This window comes from Gigantopelta aegis, chromosome 4, assembly GCF_016097555.1.
Source record: "Gigantopelta aegis isolate Gae_Host chromosome 4, Gae_host_genome, whole genome shotgun sequence".
Lineage (NCBI taxonomy): Eukaryota > Metazoa > Mollusca > Gastropoda > Neomphalida > Peltospiridae > Gigantopelta > Gigantopelta aegis.
This window is the reverse complement of record NC_054702.1, coordinates 102,981,443-103,004,021: the sequence shown is the minus strand read 5'-3', so window position 1 is coordinate 103,004,021 and position 22,579 is coordinate 102,981,443. Positions and strand designations below refer to the sequence as shown.

At 38.0% G+C, this 22,579-nt stretch overlaps 1 protein-coding gene across 1 annotated transcript; it reads right to left on the bottom strand.

Moving 5' to 3' along the window:
• Positions 1-11,090: 11,090 nt before the first annotated feature.
• On the bottom strand, positions 11,091-19,293 carry LOC121370121. The gene is made up of 3 exons (XM_041495225.1): positions 19,149-19,293; positions 14,832-14,984; positions 11,091-11,733 (listed from the first exon to the last, which is right to left on the bottom strand). The coding sequence occupies exons 1-3, from the start codon at positions 19,291-19,293 to the stop codon at positions 11,591-11,593; spliced, it is 441 nt and encodes a 146-aa protein (XP_041351159.1). The 3' UTR covers positions 11,091-11,590.
• Between the last annotated feature and the right edge of the window lie 3,286 nt (positions 19,294-22,579).

Here is a 22,579-nt window from a genome sequence, read left to right as displayed (position 1 = left end):
CCCCAAACTAGCTGCAGGCTTCCAGAAGCAAAAGGGGGACATATTTGGCTTTGGACACTATGACAAGTCTTCAAAACATTAAGTTTTCAATATAGAACCACAGAAGCTAGAGAAGGCACCAATTCACTACCTGACAGCAGAGCGGAATGTTGGCTTTATTAACTATGAGCTCTCGACTAGAGGTGCCAAGCAGTTTGGTAGTGCATCTGCAGCACAAGTGAAAGCCAAAGCAACATACTTGATTGACAGATGACAGTCAGGGTCTTTTAGGAAATATGGCAGTGTGGTTAGAAAAGGGGGCAGGATACCCGAAATCCTGGCATGGAATGCGAAACAACAATAATTAAAGAAGCAAGGCCTACAAAGCAAGGACATTGCTAATCTAGCAATGGATAGGAGGAAAAACAGACTTGGAGGCACTGAAACCTATGGGAGGCCCTTTCACATCAGCCAGTGCAGTGGATGAGTACATGGCAGACACTAAGATAGACGAGGCAACCAAAGTAGGACACCTCTACTTGCAGGTTTGCTATGCTCCTGACACATCACTTTTCCTACCAAAAGCAAGACTAGTTTCGCCTCATGAAGGACCACAAAACACTCCCTATCAATACGTATGGGGTGAATAAAAAACTGTACTTGAATAAAAACCGCTGTCGCAATCGCTGTCATACTCTGGTGTTACTAGTTACTCTCATATTGAACATTATTAATATAACAAAATTGTGGAAGTATTTTATCACTTCTTACTCTACACAATGTTTATTGAGTAATTAACAAATCAAAATGTTAGTTTTTTTGTTGATTTGTTAGTTATTTTAACCCTTGTGAGTTCTTTTTCTGGCCAAAATGCCTTATATTGGGGGCATGACAACTTCATGGGGTATGTACATGGGGGTTACAACTAACTACGTTACCCAGCATGGCTATTTTTTCATTCAGATAGACCAGCAATATTGGCACTAACACCCATCCCTAATAGACAGAGACAAATATATCGCGTGTCACCCCACCCCACTAGAGACTGTGCATCAGTTCCAGACATCGTCCCTTTCAACAGTAATCTTTGTCTACCGTGTGGTGGTCAGCCATTCCGCATTTTCGCTATAGAGTGATCTCTGACGGCAGAGAGCGATCATAACCGTACAAAAGTCCGTCTAGCTCTCGAAAGGTAGAGTACTCGGGCTACTACATCTTCTACATTCCTAAGAAAACTACTCTTTTTTTATTATTATGAAATACAACTAATTGTAGCCCGCATTATGCAGCAAAACGATCACTTAATAACAATAGTTTAGCAGTTCTTTTTTATCTATAGTGCGCGAAAAGACAAACTGCATTACTCCAAAATTGATCAAACCATAACAATAATAAATGTCAGAGTTCCTGACATTACACAGTAGCAGCATATAAAAATAATTACTATTAAATGTACAAAATAAGTATTAAAATTAATTGAAAAAAGTCCAGGTCACAGCACACATTATATATATATATATATATATTATATCAGCATTTACCATTTGGATTTGTAAGACTATCGTGGGCGTACATAGGATTTTGAAAAAGGGGGGGGGGGGGGGGGGGTGGTTCCAATACATAGGATTTTGAAAAGGGGGGTTCCAAAATAGATTGCAGAGATATTGGGCATATATTTCTATGTTGAGTAAATATAATAATGTCAGATATATTAAATTATAAAAAAAGCGATTTCAGGGAGGGTTCGGTCGAACCCATCGAACGCCCATGACTATGTTCATAAAAAAATGAAAACAAAAACCATTTGCTTTCTTTTGTGCGATTCATTTTATTATTCGCGGTTGGTGAGATAACAGATCAATTGAAAACTATTTTGAAGTAGACGATAATCGCAACTGTAAATCGCGAGAAGGCGCATACATTTGTTTTAAAGGGACATTCCTGAGTTTGCTGCACTTTTTAAGATGTTATCGACTAACAGAGACTTTTTAACGATTGTAATTACATATCAAAGATATTTTTCTGTATAAAATATTATTGGCTGCATATTAAACATGTTTAGAGTCGTTTTAATATTTGTAGTGGGTTAAATTTCATTTTATTTCCTAAAATATTTGTTTTTCGTACGTATGAAATTATTTGAAGACGAAATCCAGTTTATGCTTCTAACAAATATTAAGACGACCAGAAACACATTGAATATACAGACACTGATATTCTAAACAAGAAAATATATTTAATATGTAAGTTTAATCGTAGAAATATTTTATTAGTCGGATACATCTTACAATGCAGCAAACTCAGGAATGTCCCTTTAAATCTCTTGTAACAGAACAATTATTTACACAACCGCAGCTGGGTAGGTGCGCCTTTACTTTAGAAGTCATAGATCATGTTTTTATCTTTCATTTCAGTGATTAGACCCATCACACACACAAACTAGATCTAGGTATGGGTCTGGCGGGTATGATGCCAGTCGAAAATGAAACGCACGGAATCGAATGTAACAAAACACGCCGCGAACAGCATAGGCCTAATCTGATACCAGAGGACACAGAACATGCGCTGTATTTTCACACTGACAGCAACACAATGGGTTTGTGTTAGCGCGAACAGCATAATCTGATACCAGAGGACATAGAACATGCGCTGTATTTTCACACTGACAGCAACACGCCGGGTTTGTGTTAGCGCGAACAGCATAATCTGATACCAGAGAACATAGAACATGCGCTGTATTTTCACACTGACAGCAACACAATGGGTTTGTGTTAGCGCGAACAGCATAATCTGATACCAGAGAACATAGAACATGCGCTGTATTTTCACACTGACAGCAACACGCCGGGTTTGTGTTAGCGCGAACAGCATAATCTGATACCAGAGGACATAGAACATGCGCTGTATTTTCACACTGACAGCAACACGCCGGGTTTGTGTTAGCGCGAACAGCATAATCTGATACCAGAGAACATAGAACATGCGCTGTATTTTCACACTGACAGCAACACAATGGGTTTGTGTTAGCGCAAACAGCATAATCTGATACCAGAGGACATAGAACATGCGCTATATTTTCACACTGACAGCAACACGCCGGGTTTGTGTTAGCGCGAACAGCATAATCTGATACCAGAGAACATAGAACATGCGCTGTATTTTCACACTGACAGCAACACGCCGGGTTTGTGTTAGCGCGAACAGCATAATCTGATACCAGGGAACATAGAACATGCGCTGTATTTTCACACTGACAGCAACACGCCGGGTTTGTGTTAGCGCGAACAGCATAATCTGATACCAGGAAACATAGAACATGCGCTGTATTTTCACACTGATAGCAACACGCCGGGTTTGTGTTAGCGCGAACAGCATAATCTGATACCAGGGAACATAGAACATGCGCTGTATTTTCACACTGACAGCAACACGCCGGGTTTGTGTTAGCGCGAACAGCATAATCTGATACCAGGGAACATAGAACATGCGCTGTATTTTCACACTGATAGCAACACGCCGGGTTTGTGTTAGCGCGAACAGCATAATCTGATACCATAGAACATGCGCTGTATTTTCACACTGACAGCAACACGCCGGGTTTGTGTTAGCGCGAACAGCATAATCTGATACCAGAGAACATAGAACATGCGCTGTATTTTCACACTGACAGTAACACAATGGGTTTTTTTTATATTTGGTTAATTTTATTCCTAATAATTATATGATATTGACGATACCAAAACACACGAGAGTAATAATCTCTTTATCAGATAATCTCAAGAATAATACATCGTGTTTTTGTAAACTGTACATGCAACTTTAAAGGGACATTCCTGAGTTTGCTGCATTGTAAGATGTTTCCGACTAATAAAATACTTCTACGATTAAACTTACATATTAAATATATTTTTTTGTTTAGAATATCAGTGTCTGTACATTCAATGTGTTTCTGGTCGTCTTAATATTTGTAACAAGCCCAAACTGGATTTTGTCACCAAATAATTTAATTTCGTACGTACGAAAAAAATATATTTTAGGAAATAAAATGAAATTTAACCTAGTACAAATATTATAACAATTAGAAACACGTTTAATATACAGCCACGAATAGTTTATGCAGCAAACTAAATTTGATACGTAATTACAATCGTTAAAAAAATCTCTGTTAGTCGATAGCATCTTCAAAATTGCAGCAAACTCAGGAATGTCCCTTTTATTCCAGTCCGCCGTTACTAGATATTTAAATGACTAAGAATAATATGTCAAGCGGTTGTTGTTTTTTAATGGAAATGAGGTCAAACTTGATGCGGTGAAATAAATAAAACGTTCCTCACGGACACCGCTTGTTTGTAGCCACATTCACCGTACCGAACGTCTTGCCTAACAGTGTTATCAGTTGTTTCCCTCCTGAAGGCCGACCTGTCCATTCATGTCTTAAACACCAAGTTCAGTTCAATTTGATTCCACATACCATTGAAGTACACATTTTTAGGCAAAATCTTATTTTCCACAGGTGTTTATTTCTCTTTATATTTCAATATTTATAAAGATAATTATATACTGAATATTAAACTGAGTAAAATGTGCGTGCATGCATTGTTATTTATTGGTGGGTGGTAAGCGCTTGTCAGAATTGCGATTCGGTACTCCCATGACTGTTAAAATTTCGCGGTATTGTATGTAAATTTAAATTATTCGTTGCTGGTTTTTTTTTTTTTTTTTTTTTTTTTTTTGGGGGGGGGGGGGGGGACCTGTGGCCGAAGCTCGCTCGCTCTCTCTCTCTCTCTCTCTCTCTCTCTCTCTCTCTCTCTCTCTCGCTCTCTCTCTCTCAAGAACATATTTATTATCGGGAAAAGCAGGTTCTAGCCAAGAAAGAAAGACATGTTTTATTTAACGACGCACTCAACACATTTTATTTACGGTTATATGGCGTCAGACATATGGTTAAGGACCACAGATATTGAGAGAGGAAACTCGCTGTCGCCACTTCATCGACTACTCTTTCCGATTAGCAGCAAGGGATCTTTTATATGCACGATCCCACAGACAGGATAACACATACCACGGTCTTTGATATACCAGTAGCAGTGCACTGGCTGGAGCGAGAAATAGCCACATGGGCCCACCGACGGAGATCGATTCCAAACCGACTGCGCATGAAGCGAACGCTTTACCACTGGACTACCGGAGTATGTCCCGCCCCTATTATTTGAAGACAAAATCCAGTTTGGGCTTGTTACAAATATTAAGACGACCAGAAACACATTGAATATACAGACACTGATATTCTAAACAAGAAAATATATTTAATATGTAAGTTTAATCGTAGAAATGTTTTATTAGTCGGAAACATCTTACAATGCAGCAAACTCAGGGATGTCCCATTAACAAGACATAATCTATACCGATGTGTTTGGTTGAAACACGTTAACACGAAGCACGCTGATAAGGAAGCAGAAATCCGTGTGCATAATCGTCAAGTGGTCTTTAATAAGAGGAGCATGAGATAAAACACCCATTAACCGTCAGATATGGAATACTAGTACTGGGATTGGCAAACACACAAACGGCCTCTCCCTACAATTCACAAGCAACCCAGCTGGGTAATAATTTTATTTTTTAAATTATTATTTTTTTTTTAATAGAAAAATGAAAAATTAATTCGATAATAGTGTCGTTAAACAAAACAAACTTTAACAAATAATTTTTTTAATAATTCAATAAATATCATTTGGTTGTTTAACCGTAGAAAGGATAAACAAATGTTATGTATTAAATTAAAGTACGCAGTGCACCAACTGTACGTACCTACTACAAATATTAGGATGACGATAAATGCACTAACTATTCTAATATATATTTTGTTCTAATTAGGAAAATGTAAGGACATTATAATTTGAATAATATTAGTCGAACATTTGTTTTGGCTACAAATTAGGGATATTCAGGACTAAGATATATCAGCTGTAGACACACTGATATATGCGTTTTCCATGATGCGTTTATCAAAGTGTTATCCCATCTATTGAATGGTGTCTGTAAAATTCTTTTGCTGGGAACTGAACGGAGTAGATTGCATGGTGACATTGAGTTCGTGGGTGGCACGGCGGAGCTCAGTGGCAGTGTTCGCTTGAGGTACGCTAGGTAATAGAGCCAATAGTTCAGTGGACTCTATTTATGTTATATCTGGTGCACTATGACTGGTTATATCCAATGCCCTGGTATGTACTATCCAGTTTAAGGAAATATGCATATAAAAGATCCCTTGTTGCTGTTTTTGTTTTTGCAGTAGAACCTTGAATGATAACATGGTTTTTTTCAATATGAACCTCCCTACATGACTCAACCCTTTCTCTTTCTCGCTTTTCTTGTTTGGGTGTCGTTAGACATTCATTCATTCATTATATTTCTTTTTCTCTATCTCCTTTTCTATCTGCATGTCTCTCGCTCTCTCTCTCTCTCTCTCTCTCTCTCTCTCTCTCTCTCTCTCTCTCTCTCTCTCTCTGAGCTAGGGAGATCTATCAACATAGCTTCACCGCTAACTAACATTTTGAGTTACCCACCCTTATGCTAGAGCTCCGCCTCATTTTACTGTTACGGTATATAAGTAACAAGCATATGCGTGAGAAAATGCAGGCAATTGGGGGACAAAAAGTGGAATGGCCAGTTATAAAATGAGAGGTCTCACAGATATAAGCACACACACACACACACACACACACACACACACACACACACACACACACTTGTTACCAAACAATTTAGAATGTTTATAATAACTTTAGTCATATTGATCTCTACAAGATGGATAATTATGAGCTATATTCTTGTGAACTGTCAAATTCATATTAAGATTGCCTTTTAAATGGAGCGGGCCATAATGTTGTTAAATGTATGCCATTGTGTATGATTCATGTATGAAATAAATGGTTTTGCACATTAAACCTTCACTCAGGCAACCACGCTGAAGCACAGAACCACGCCGGGGTTGACAACACACAGAGGAAGAAATCAGTGACACATCGTGGACACACAGGAGGAAATCACACACAAAACCGAAACCAACGGCGCCAAGGCGAACAACAACTGGTTCGTCCAACAAAGATGGCCTCAGACCACAATTAATTTCGCTATATGTTTCTATATGGCCTTAGTGGCTATAACATTTTTATTAATATCAGAAAGCCCGTGAAGTTTTGTATGTACCTTTGCCTGCATGGGGGACACATAAAATCTAAAACTGTAAAATGTTGCATTTTAGATATGATAAGTGGAGGCTTATTAAAGATATGGTGACTGAATTCATGGTACATTATTAGAAATGTGTCAGAGGGATGGTGAAAGTCACAAAATTGGGGCCATTTGCAACACATTTTTACACACTATTTTCAGGGAAAATTAGACATGATAGACCTCAGATTCAATTTTGATCTGCTGTATTTACTTAATCTACTTCATTTACTGTATTAGACATGTAGCCAAAGTAATTCATGCAAAACAGTCCTTATAAATGCCTATTAATATGAATATGCCACAATGTTACTTAAATATATGCCATTGTGTATGATTTTTGTATGAAAACTAAATGGATTTTGCACATTAAACCTTCACTCAGGCAACAAGTGTAGTCCCACGCTGAAGCACAGAACCACGCCGGGCAATAAACTTGTTAACACAAATACGTCAGAGAGGAGATTTTCTAAGACTGAATGTGTAATTTACATAAATGTGGTGAAATGTATTATGTACTTAATCTTGTTAAAAACTGTGTTTATTACGTTTAGTAGGACAATAGCGCTGAGGAGGAATATCACTACCGACACTAAAACGAAAACCGAAACAACAACGGCGCCAAGGCGAACAACAACTGGTTTTCGTCCAACAAAGATCCTGAAGGGATAAAGACCCGGATGAGGAAGCTAAGTCATATGGCGAGGGAGATTTTTATTAATATCAGGACCCGTGAAGTTTTGTATGTACTTGCGATGGGGGACACATACCCTGAAAAGACAACCCCTGTTGTCCAGCTCTTTCTCCCGACATAGGTTGACGTTCTAGAGAACATGACACACTGAATGGACTTAGCGAAACCTTCATGAATAGAACAGAACTGAACTTTCCACAACGGCATTAGAGGAGCATACATAATAAGTTGAATAGAAATGGCAAGATGGTTTGGAGGAGGATGAAATAGTAATAAAATATAACACTACATAATACATGCATTTACACACACACACACACACACACACACACACACACACAAGCACGCACGCACACACATATAGGGTTAGGACCAAAATTGCTATAGAGGTCGTTAATTATTTACCATAACGTAAAGTAAAACCTGGACATTCTTGTGCCCCTCCCCCCATATGACTACAAAACTTTAAGAGTTACTCCCTCCCCACAAATATTGCCTAACGATCTACACACACACACACACACACACACACACACACACGCACCATCTTTGCTTTTGCTCCTATCGAAATGTAGTTTACCATCATTGGTTTTTCGGGGTTGGGGGTGGGGGAGGCGTGGGTGTTTTTCTTTCTGTGATATAAATATATGCAAAAGAAGAAGAAAAAGACTGCTTTATCTAAAAATGTCACATAATCTTAAAAACGATAACAAACATCCCCCTTATCATGCAACCATTATGACCATACATCCTGTAACCTAGTAACCCCAACATGATAATTACAAGTGTCATTATGTCGTTATTAGTAAAATAACCTTGGCGTTGCTATATGTTATCAGGTCATTAGGAAATGAGTTGTGCGCATGATGGATGTTTGCTCAATTTCCCCATTTTTCAAACATCCATTTACAGCAATAATTGTTGAACTGCATAAATAAATATAACTTTCACACTTCCCAAAACATCAAATTACCTCTTATTTTTCAATTCTCAATTATTCGCTCCCATTCGGAACTAACCAGGGTTTTGAATTAAACATTTTGAATAAAAAAAGCAAGTAGCTTCATGCAATTTTTTTTTTTACATTGGAACAGCGTCTGACGTGACAGTGACTAGCAGCTAGTGAGTGATGTAAGCCTTAGATCACACATAAACTTACGTTTATTTTCACAGAAAAAGGTATATAGTATTTTGTTTAAAATTTGGAAACAAAAGTTTTTGGCTGGCTATGCCTTCCCAAGATGCTTTCAGGCACCTGCTATTTTCCGACTTCCGGAAGTAGTTTCTACACGATAATACTAACAGTTTCTTTACAGCGTTTGACTGAAACATATTACAAAAATATAACATGAAATGGGTTGCATAATAAAAAAAAGTATCAGGTTACAACGTTTTGATATCGTGGTTATGTGGCTTGATTCTATATCCGTGTAACAGACGAACTAAAGCTCCCTGTTACACCGTTATCTAAACCTCGCCAAATAAGCACGATATCAAAACGTAGTAACCTGATATTCTATATTTCTCTTCCCCATAGCATTTTGTAACCACTCCGCATAGAGCATTACGTAATCAATGAACGTTTATATCAACAGAAGGGCACAGCGGAAATTTAAGATCAAATCCCCCCCCCCCCCCCCCCCCCCCCAGTCCTCATAATCTGATATCTCATACATCTATGAATATAATTATGTCTAGGAGTTAATTTTTTTCAATATCATGTGAAAACGTCAACGTCTGCGCAAATTGAGTAAAATTCCAATTGAAAACCCCCCCCAAACAAAAGAAAAACAAACAGCCGGAGATGTTTTATATGACCTAGCTAAGCGAGCGTCGTGAACCCAAAGCTGAGTGTAAGGACACGTATGTACTAAACTGAAATGGATCTGGATGCTTAAATAATAATAATAATTTTTTTATTCCAAAGACGATAGCTTTAAAAACAAAACAGTAAATAGTGTGATGTCATCATCACATCTAATACGGGCACAGGAAATGGTGGTACTGGTCACCCTAATATTTGGCTCTCTCCAAATGGACTATGGTTAAACATCCCACTTTTGGGCTCAGTTCAAGCCTACTTGCCACTCATACCCTCAAATTTAAAATCAAAATTATGCTCCTGGTCAGAGTTCCACGAAACCACTTTTTTTTTATCAAAGTGACACAATAACACGTTTAAAAACGGCTACTTAAGAAAATGTATGTTAGAAAAACAGAAAGGGCGTGAGACAATTTGTGAGGCCTGGCCATGGAAGTATAAAACATTTAGTCTAGACATGAGACTCTAATAGTCTGAGACACTAATGTCATGACAACGCCATACAAATTGTATGCGTGTAATTTCATTAGAGATTGTTTGTTTGTTTTGTTTAACGACATCACTAGAACACCTTATTAATAATTGATTATTAATCATCAGCTATTGAATGTCAAACATTTGGTAATTTTAACATATAGTCTTAGAGAAGAAACATGCTACATTTTTCCATTAGTAGCAAGGGATCTTTTATATGCACCACCCCACAGACAGGATAGCACATACCACGGCCTTTGATATACCAGGTCGTGGTGCAATGGCTGGAACGAGAAAGCCCAATGGGCCTACCTACATGGATCGATCTTAAACCGACCGCGCATTAAGCGAGCGCTTTACCACTGGGCTACGTCCCACCCCTCATTAGAGATTGAGTGTGGCCAGTGACAGGGTTTCCCACTGTTCATCCACGTAAGCGGGATCGACCGCGTAGCTTGTAGGCCCCATGCATATAATCATTCAAAGAGCATTCTTTGTAAGTATATCTCAATAGCCGAGAGCGTATCGTGGCAAGGCTTGCAAGGTGCGGGTGATTCGGTTCCACAAGTTCAAGTCCCAGCAATGGTATCAGACAATTTGTGTGGCCAAAAATTATTTAATCATCCCTTGCCCAGTGCGTCAATATATATTTATGTAACAGTCAAACCCGACATATATGCAATATATAGATATTCGTACACCAATACACACATCCGATTTTATATAGGGGCATACACAAATTCATGCATTCATCTATCATTGCATGCAACTGTTCTTTGATCCATCCATCCATCTACCCATCCATACATAGTATGTACTCATACATATATAGTATATACATGTACACACATACATCCATACACAGAGATACACAATGCAAGAATCATTTATTCAGCTTTATTAATTTGCACAAATGGATACAATTCACAAGCAAAGCACACACGAGAATAAATACGTTAATAGACTCTATAACAAATCTTAATAATAATATTAAATAAAACACCTTTATTCAAAGGAATGTGCACCATATCATATAACGACGATAAACAGGCAGTTTGTCACAAATCGTTCACATGTCCTTGTTCAGCCTTGGTTATCTCGTATTGTTCAGCAGTAGTATAATGAATATCACAGGCTGCGCTCAGATACTGCAAATGCGAGTTGATTATAATTTAGCATTTTATTTGTTTTGATAACTTGATTTTTCTTTTAGTATAATACAGTGACAGAATATACGAAATCGATTATTACAGAACAGAAGAGAGGCAAAGAAAAAACAGAATTAATTGAATTTACTAAACACACACTATGTCTGTATAATGTAAAAAAGTTAAAAGTTCCACGTTTAGGTAGATAGCTGCAATAGAATATAAATAAAATCAGCGTTCTCTTCATCCTTTGACCGTGTCGATGACAAACATGACACCTGTAGCGATGTACAGCAAACCGCCGATAATCACCAAAGCGAAAGACCAGCCGAGGTTTGTGTCATATTTTACACCGTAAATGATGACACCAACCAACGTGAAGAGCGCTGAAAAGACAAAAATAAATAAATAAATAATAATAATAATAAAAAAAAATATATATATATATTTTTCCTTTTATGTTCTCTTACTCACATGTCGGTGAGAACACTGTGTAAGATGGTTTGGTATCATACACACACGTATATCGGATATCGATTTCAAGAGATCTCATTGGCTGCACTACGGCGATGAATCGCACGCCAAAGCAACACGGCACCGGACATTGAAATAAACAATATTGAAACTAATCGGTGTAAGCGGCAGCATAACAGATACGTGTTTTGTTCGGAAGTCTTTTTACGAACGTATCCAAATCGCTTTCGCTCGTTAGATAGGCATTCAAACACATGATTGTAAAATAAATGGAATCTAAAGACACTCATGTAGTATTCTCCATTTTTATAACAAACACAAAACTTTACACTGTATTAAAGCCTTACACGCGATTATAACGAATACAACGATGATAACATTACAATTTTTTTTACAAAAAAAAGTAATAATAAATAAAAATAACAATAGTAAAAAAAGAAAAAAGAAACAGCAGAATCAAAATAACAAACAAAACAGACAAAAAACAAACAAAACAACAACAATAAAAACAAAAAACAACAACAACAAAAACAAAGAAACCCCCCCCCAAAAACAAGAACAATAAACAACCAACCAAACAAATAAAAACAAAAACAAATAATAACAAATAAGAAAACAAAACTAACAAACAAGTATGCAATATTATGTAAGGATTATGAAATATTCACAAACGTATACAGTATAGCAAAACTAAAATGGTGATGAATATATTATGTACTGTATACAGGTTCGAGTCCAGACCAAAGTTAATAAGAATGAGACTAGAATACTACCCCAAGCATGATAAAACTTTCATAAGATATGTTTAAAATATATCGCGATAATGAAATGAACACGGACATGAAATGTTCAGAAATATGTATAGAATATTTTAGAAATGTTGAAATATTTATTAATTATGTATACATGTACAATAAATGGCGATAATAAACTAGTCCTATAAAATGTGTACAGAATAAACAGAACTTTATGACGATAATACATCAGATACGACAAAAACGTAGCCATGGATGTGTTTAGGCACCAAACCACCAATTCCCCGTGTTAGGTCGCGATTCCGCTACGGGAAGAAGAAGAACATGTTTATTGCATAAAGTATTACATAACACTTATAGCAAACATACAATGAAAAATACAAATTAAATGTAGGGTCAGTGACTCAGTAAGTAAGAAGGCTAGTTGAAGAAAATACATGAAAGTGTAAAGTTGTGAGGAACAGATAAGAAACCAATTATAACAATAACTGGCGTCTCTGCATAGCAGGCTATGACAGGCACAGACACGTATAAACACGAACAATGGATAGATATATTGCAACGCCTATCTGGTTGAAATACCCGTAAGACAACTGGTTTGATATTAAACCGATCTGTTTCCACTAAGTATCTCCACACGACCCGTAGCGCTCAACAGAAGTGTGACACCTTCACGGATTAAAACATGTTGTAATTTCTTACGTCTCTTTAATTTCTTGATTTGTTTTTGAGTTTTACAAGTCATCAGCTTTATATAATAAGTAAATACGATATACAGAAATATAAAATATGCTGGTACCAGTAAAACGTGCCTGTTGTACCTGTCCGTGTGAATGATGCAGTGGAATTGCCGCTTTGCCTTGCGAGGAAATAATAAATGTACTTTAAACCGTTAGGATTTACTTCTAAATTGAGTCAAATAATGGTGTAAGCAAATCGATTGAGCAATTGGAATGTTGAGTAGGTCTATTTAGTCATTTAATGTTGTAAGCGACTCGTTTACGCAATTGGAATGTGAAGTAGGTCTATTGAGTCATTTAGTGGTGTAAAGGTCTGTTAAGTCATTTGGTGGTGTAAAGGTCTGTTAAGTCATTTGGTGGTGTAATAGATCTATTGAGTCATTTACTTGTGTAATAGGTATGTTGAGTCATTTGGTGGTATAAGCGATTCGCTTGCGCGCAATTAGAATGTGCAGTAGGTCTGTTTGATTCATTAGTGGGGTAAGCGGCTCACTTGCGTAATTAGTATATATGTTAGGTAGATCTCTTGAGTAATTCAGTCGTGTAGTAGGCCTATTGAGTAATTTAGTCGTGTAGTAGGTCTATTGAGTAATTCCTGTGGTGTAGTAGGTCTATTGAGTAATTTAGTGGTGTAATTAGGTCTTTTGAGTCATTTAGTGGAGTAGTAGGTATATTGAGTAATTTAGTAGTATAATATGGCTATTGAGTCATTTAGTAGTGTAGTAGGTGTATTGAATAATTTAGTGACGTAATTATAGGTCTTTTGAGTAATTTAGTGGTGTAATAGGTATGCTGAGTAATTTAGTGATGCAATAGGTATACTTAGTCATTTAGTAGTGTAGTAGGTATATTCAGTCATTTAGTGGTGTAGTAGGTATATTGAGTCATTTAGTAATGTAATAAGTCTGTTGAGTAATTTAGTGGTGTAATAGGTCTACTAAGTCATTTACTGGTGTAATATGTATGTGGAGTCATTTAGTGGTGTAAGCGGCTCGTTTCCGTAACTGGAATGTGAAGTATGTCTATTGAAAGAAATGTTTTATTTAACGACGCACTCAACACATTTTATTTACGGTTGTATGGCGTTATATAGATTTTGAGAAGAAACCCGCTGTCGCCACTACATGGACTACTCTTTCCGATTAGCAGCAAGGGATCTTTATTTGCGCTTCCCACAGGCAGGATAGCACAAACCATGGCCTTTGTTGAACCAGTTATGGATTACTGGTCAGTGCAAGTGGTTTACACCTACCCACTTAGCCCTGCGGAGCACTCACTCAGGGTTTGGAGTCGGTATCTGGATTAAAAATCCCATGCCTCGACTGGGATCCGAACCCAGTACCTACCAGCCTGTAGGCCGATGGCCTAACCACGACGCCACCGAGGCCGGTGTATGTCTATTGCGTCATTTAGTGGTGTAAGGTCTATTAAGTCATTTAGTGGTGTAATAGGTATATTGAGTAATTTAGTGGTGTATTAGGTCTACTGAGTCATTTAATGGTGTGAGCGTCTTACCTGCTACGAATGCGAGTATCATGCAGACAGTCTTGATGATCTTGGTTCCCAGCGGCTCGACGAACAGATGACAGATGGTCAACACTAGACACACCAGCCCGACCAGGAACCCAATGATGACCATGGCCGTTGTGGCTTTCAACTCATCCGTCTCTGAAATTAAAATATACCGTTGATATATATGAGGCTGGTCTATAAAATATTTTGAATATCTAAATATTAAAACGTGCATCCTACATTGTAAGCATACGTTAAGAAATCTGTTAAATATTATAATGTATAAAATTACATCTTTTGTTTATATATTATACCAACAATAATGAGTATTGGTCTCTTCTTTTCTCTCCCCTGTATACTGTTTGTTCTCTCTCTCTCTCTCTCTCTCTCTCTCTCTCTCTCTCTCTCTCTCTCTCTCTCTCTCTCTCTCTCTCTCTCTCTCTCTCACTGTTTCTCTGTGTAGTCTCGCTCTGTATCTTGATCGTAGTCAGTGCTTTGTTTTGATAGTTCTCTATTCTTCCCCTCTATCTTCAAAATACACACAGACTGTCTCTGTCTCTTATCCCTCTCGCTTTCTTTCTCTCTCCCATCTATCTATCTCTCGTCATCTTTTATTCTCTCCATCTCCTCTCTCTCTCTCTCTCTCTCTCTCTCTCTCTCTCTCTCTCTCTCTCTCTCTCTCCATCTCTCTCTCTCTCTCTCTCTCTCTCTGTTGCTATTTTAACAATATTTAACCTATGGGCCTACAATTGTCACTGAATGTGGCAAATATCCATATAGTAATGGGTGTGAAAAATCAAATTAAGTCCCCATACTTTTAACATAAATATATATTCAGTAGGATTATCGTTTGTTGGGGCCACTCTCTATATATTAACCTCTGTACACCGGACATCCACGTTTGTTTCCGCTGGTGTCCTATTCATATTCGGCTGTATAAATACACTGAAGATGTATTCAACAGATAGTATCCAATAAAGAACCTTCGACTTAAGATAATTTAATGTTTGCTTATATACTTTTAAAACGTTTAATGCTTTTAAGTTTATCATCGAGTGATAGTTTAATACGGCGACGTTTAGCTGGACGTTCCATGTTGAAACTCGATATGGAATGAAACGCTACTGACATATTTGCGACACCGTAAAGGCAACATTACTTTTATTTTAGTAAATACACGGTTTTAAAACAAAATCAAATTCAAACAAGAAGACAGTTGATTAAATTCATTGTTGTTGTGTCGATCCTTGACGCAAACAATAAACATGTTGATGAAGGATATCAAAGCTGCCATTTATTTTTTAAAATGACATAAAAATGTCATATGTAACGGTAATTACACATCTAATAGTTAACCTGAGCACGTACAGTCAGGTAATCTGGCCGAAGACGGCGAAGTGTCATAAAACAAAACAATTAGTGGGAACATATTGATTGATAAAGGTATGATCGCCCGTTACAGTTTGCACGAAATAAAGAATTTAGGACTGGACTATTTGTCCGGTGTTCAGTTATTTCAGATAACGTGTGTATCTTTATGTCAAAGTTTGAGATAAACATACAAACTCTTATGTAAACACGGTCGGGACTCACTTCGTCCTGCCAGATAGCGTGACGTTTGACAAAATAGAGTTTGAGAGTTTGTTACATACATACATACATACATACACACCCCTATATGACGACCACCTGTCTATGACGGCTACTTTGAGGTCCACCCAACGCATTTTATTATATGTAGTACTTTTGTATGACAACCACCTGCTGTCACTACCGCAATGTTACAATTTATTTATTATCCACAAACTAATTTACAAAAAAAAAAACCCAGTTAAATATGCTTGGAATCGCAATACCATCGATGTTAAAATCATTCAGCGATGTCAATTACAGTGACGCTAATTGATGTCAATATGATAGCCGCAACTGTCGCAAGCGTGCAGCTGTAATAGCAATTACAGTGACATCAGAAGTGTGGTATAAACGTTTCCAATGTATAAACCATGCCATAAAGAGCGGGAAAATACGATATTTCTGTTACAGTTTGTTGTGGACCATGTTTCAAAAAAGAAACGAAAAGTGTGCAAAATATCGGAAATCTGCGTGTTAAATGGTCAGCATGCCCAAATGCACTCTTTTAACGCGAACGCACAATTTCAGGAAATCTGCGTGAAAAGATTTTGGCGAATAGTGAGACTGGGGGAAAAGATTGAGGTAGTGATGGAAATGTAAAGCTGCAATGCCCGCAATGATGCCTCATTTCCATTTCGACGTAGACGAGTTACAAGATGCCAAGACTAAACCTGCCGAATCGAAATATTGCAATAGGCCGCCTCCAGTTAGGTGAATCGCAGTCACCAGTCGCACGCCACATGAACGTCCATCAGAGCACCATTTCACGTCTCTGGGACAGGTACCAGCAGTTTCAATCAGCTGAAGACCGGCCCAGAAGTGAAAGACCTAGCATAACAACTGCATAACAACTTTAGCACAAGATCGTTACATCTGGGTTCTGCACTTGCGTCACCGAACTGCCACAGCAACGAACACTGCTGGACGCATACCTGGTTTGAGAAGGGTGTCTGCACAAATCATTCGGAACCGGGCTAGGAGACCATATGTTGGACCCGTCCTGCGATGTGAACATCGACATTTACGTGTTCGCTGGTGCACGAATGTACAAGGGTGGAACGTTTCCTTCTACAGCGACGTGATGGACGACAACGGGTTTGCAGACGCCGCAATGAACGTTTTGTCAACAACTGCGTCGCCCAAGTTGACAGATTCGGCGGAGGGAGTGTCATGATTTGGGGAGCCATCACATACACCGGCAGAAGTGAACTTCGTACAAGGCAACCCAACAGCTGTACGCTACCGGGATGAAATTCTTCGCCGCCACATACTTCCCATTTGGGATCGACAGAGATAACTCTTTCAGCAGGAATGCCAGGGCGCATACGGCACGTGTAACAATGGATTTCCTACAGAATGAGAACATTAATGTGCTGCCATGGCCATCAAGATCGTCAGATCTCAACCCCATTCAACATGGACACGTGCCAGCGTGCCCGGAGGAAGAACTGCAGGAAGAATGGGCTAGGATTCAGAGACTCATTCAGTCTATGCCAAGGAGATGTCGCGCAGTGATTGCTGCTGCTGGTGGCCACACAAGGTACTGATTTCAGCGCCCTCGTGCGACGTTGTTTGGTGACGAAAACGCCTCCGTCAGTCCATAATGCCGAAAACGTCGCCGTCAGTCCATAACAAGAACATTGTCACATACTCATGTCAAATTTGACTGTGATACGATCATAAATAACGAAATTATGCCACTTTGTATTAAAGAGATAATTCCATGAATATTTCGTCTATGCGTTTCTTTTGTGACAGAGTATATATATATTAACTGGCCCTTTTGTTAAAATGTATTAAATATAAATTTCAATTTATGCCTTTTTATGTAGTAAAAATTATATATATATATATATATATATATATATATATATATATATATATATAATCTCTCTCTCTCTCTCTCTCTCTCTCTCTCTCTCTCTCTCTCTCTCTCTCTCTCTCTCGCTCTCTCTCTGTCTCTCTCTCTCTCTCTGCGCGCGCGCGTGTGTGTGTGTGTGTGTGTGTGTGTGATTAGAGTGTTGTGATTCTAAATAACGACATACAATTGTACAGAAATAAAAATTACACCTGCATGATAAATCAACAAACGACAAAGGAAAACGGCCGATTTGTATCCAAAGTTTTAAACAATTGTCTAAATTCCATTTAAAGGGACATTCCCGAGTTTGCTGCATTGTAAAATGTTTCCGACTAATAAAATATTTCTACGATTAAACTTGCATATTAAATATATTTTCTTATTTAGAATATCAGTGTCTGTATATTGAATGTGTTTCTGGTCGTCTTAATATTTGTAAGAAGCCCAAACTGGATTTTGTCTTAAAATAATTTCGTACGTACGAACAAATCTTTTTTAGGAAATAAAATGAAATTTAACCTAGTACAAATACTAGAACGATCAAAAACACGTTTAATATACAGTCACTATATTTTATGTACTTACAGTCGTCGAAAACTCTCTGTTAATCGATAACATCTTCAAAAGTACAGCAAACTCAGGAATGTCCCTTTAAATTAAAATGCCATTTCATTGACAATGTATGCTATTCTGTCTGTGTTTGATACAGGGGAATGGAATTGTACACATTGAAAGAGTATTCTTATTAATATGTAAAAATGGCATAACAAGAACAAAGATGAGTTAAATAATTAATAATTCTAGTATGTCACGACATTGTCCGTTACCACATTCTTTGAAGAGACCACTGTTAAAGATAACATTTGAAATCCAGTATGGTGTTGGAAACCCGATGACGTCGAACAGAACAGCGGCTATACAGAATCCGAGCGCTATTTTAATAAACGTGGAGGCATTTGAAAATCCAGCCATGATGTCTTCTTTCTCCGAAATTTCTCCATGTGTTTGGCGAGTTTTGGAACAGTTTTCTGGGTTTACAGTTTATTCTGAAGTACTGCGCTTCTTCTGCCGACACCTCCAGCGTTATGGGATTGCGCTGAGGAATACTGATCTTTTATCACATAACGTTGTACAGGCACATACACGTTTTATTCCATTCACTGCACAGTCGAACCTGTGTGGAACAGTCGCCCAGTGGAGTACCAAAGCGAGCCTTTTAATTAATTTTAAAGGTGCTATATCTCATATGATATGATATGATATGTATGGAATGGAATGGAAACTCGTTTAACGTGCCCATATCCACAAAGGTTCAGGCACGCCTTCCACGGATCCGACCCACGTGACTCCTTGGCCAAATGGAGGGTTATGTGGCAGGATGATATATATGATATATTATTAAATGGTCTTTAGTGGCATACTAATAATAACGCATATATATGTAGTTAGTTTTACATTTATCTGTAATGCATAACTACACATATATCGACCCACATATAATCCTTGGATAAATAACAGAGGAATATGAGTGCATGTCATCACAGTTATATTTAGTCTATTGAGTAAACTGGTCTGTGAGTGGCAGTAATAAGAAAAAGCAAGCGGCGCAAGAAAGGATGCATTGTTCAGTAAGGTCTCTTCTCACGAGTGGCTGTCCTATAGACGAGACACTAATAAGAAAAGCAACCACTATCTTATTAAATACTCCATTGGACTCTGCATTGTACAAAGATACGGTTTTGATCACGGATAACGGTTTTGTCGTTCAGATTTACGGAGGTTTCGCAAGAACTGACCGTTATATATAATAGTTGAAAACGTTAATAAATAATGTTGACGGAAAAATCGCCATTTAATATACAACGTTGAGATAGCACCTTCAAGCAATGTGGCTTTGTTGGTTTTTTTGGGGGGAGACTGATATTGCAGGTGTCCGCTTTAACAGGCTGGACTGTAGTTGTTTGGTGAGCTACTAATATAAGTTAAGTAGTTTTTCAAGGCAGGTATCTGTTGAAGTTTGTCTGTTTTGTTTATCGACACCACTAGAACACATTGATTTATTAATCATCGTCTATTGAATGTCAAACATTTGGTAATTTTGACATATAATCTTAGAGAGGAAACCCGCTACACTTTTCCATTAGTACCAAGGGATCACCATGCCACAGACAGGATTGCACATACCACGGCCTTTGATAAACCAGTTGTGGTGCACTGGCCGGAACGATAAATACCCCAATAGGCCCACCGACGGGGATCGATACCGAACCGACCGCGCATCAAGCGAGTGCTTTACCACTGGGCTACATCCCGCCTATCCTGAAGTATCCTGTGATCTGATTGAATGGTTAACGTGATATTCTGACTGGGCCACAGTTATTAAAGGCATATTGTCACAGACCACTGACCTATTTAATGCTCAAACAAAGCATTACCTTAACAAAAATCATTTGATTTGTCCCTAAATGTACTTTATTCAGCCATATTCATAACCACCATACTCCATTTATTAATGATATTTTGTAAAAATAATTGAATTATGGCAATGGTCCATAATTCAAAAACTAAAATTGCCGAAAGGGTTGACATGGATTTCACTCCATCATGGTTCAGTTAAGGTGATGCGATAGCTAGATTTGGTTTCCAACAATTAATGTAATTTTTAGTTATTATCCATTTTTAGAGAAATAAGGTCCTTAAATCCGTGGCAGTATGCCTTTAATGCGGGGCGGGACCTTCGTTGTGCGCCCTCTTACTAGAAAGGCTAGATCCGCCCAGCTTGTGTTAGATGCGGCCATACGAGTAGTCGCGGGACCTTGTGATTTATTGAGCGGAATTCCTTTGATTCTCGTTTACGCTTCCACACAACACAAAATAACAGAGTATATTTAGAAAAACCCGTTCGAACAACTGTGGGCAGTGATGCAGGGTTAGTTTCGAAAATAGTTTGAGTATTAAAGACATTTATTTCAGTTAACCCATGCCCCGACAAAAATACACTTTGTGTTTGTTGATGTGGTGTCAAAGTGTAGAATACTTGTGTTGGTAAACAAAATAAAATATTTATTTTCTTGAATGGATGTATTGCGATTAATATAACAGGTCTAAAGTAGGGGGAGGGGTTGAATTGAAAATAATTGACTTATGATAGCCTGTACTATGTCAAAATATGGGTTATCTTTCATAATTGTGAAACAACTTCACATTTTCCATATGTTATGCGCTAAACCCTGAACATACCCTTGGAATTTTACATGGTCCCCCGGGAATAGAAAGCGTGGATTTTTCGCTCCATGATTATTTGTTTGTTTTGCTTGGAATGTGTCTTGTAGTGTCAGTTATAGGATTTTCGGGGTTGCTGAGCACGTTTACGTAGTGGGAAACCATTTTGGAAAATCCAGACTGGCAGAATCCATAAAATGCAATATGGCGGACACAAAAAAAAGCATATTTGCAACAACATATAATTTATAACATATCGTTTTTAAGGTTTTCAGGGTCTTTAAACACATTTTGACATTTCCCTTCTCCGCGTTATCCATGATGGTTGCCAAATACCAAAAAACTGTTTTCAGCAATGAACTGAAAAAATCATGAATTTGTTCAAATATAAACAGAATCATTCATTTCGTTACAGGGCGGGACGTAGCCCAGTGGTAAAACGCTTGCTTGATGCGCAGTCGGTCTAGGATCGATCCCTGTCGGTGAGCCCATTGGGTTACTTTTTGTTTGAGCCAGTTCTCCACAACTGGTGTAACAAAGGCCATGGTACATGTATGCCCTGTCCTGTCTGTGAGGTGCTGCATATAAAAGACCGCTTGCTGCTAATCAGAAAGTGTCGCCCATTGCTTGGCAGCAGCGGGTTTGCTCTCTAATTATCAGTGTCCAACGCCATTTAAACGTAATTGCAATGCGTTGAATGTTGCGTTGTTAAATGAAAAATTATAGGAAATATAGCAAATCGTTAGCAATTTCCAGGCCCCAAATAACTAAACAGTACTGTACAATTCATATATGTAACGTGTTATTCACTGTTTCAGCTACTAAATAGATCCGAGTGGCCGGACAAAATGCTACATCGCAAAGACTGTAGCTGTATCAACGGACATAAACAATCTATTAGCAATTCAACCAAATTAATGGTGTTCAACATGGGACTAAATATCAATCTCCAAAACTGTATACACAGCTTTTCATTATATGTTCATATTTCAGTCGTACTGTGTTTGGGTCTCTACGAGTACTCAAGTACTCGGGC

Excerpts from the sequence above, each read along its gene's own strand:
- LOC121370121 (XM_041495225.1), bottom strand. The coding sequence starts at position 19,293 with ATGGCTGGATTTTCAAATGCCTCCACGTTTATTAAAATAGCGCTCGGA. Across the intron at positions 14,985-19,148 it reads TGGTCTCTTCAAAGAATGTG|AGACGGATGAGTTGAAAGCC; the intron begins GTAACGGACAAT and ends TTTTAATTTCAG. Across the intron at positions 11,734-14,831 it reads GATACTCGCATTCGTAGCAG|CGCTCTTCACGTTGGTTGGT; the intron begins GTAAGACGCTCA and ends TTGTCTTTTCAG.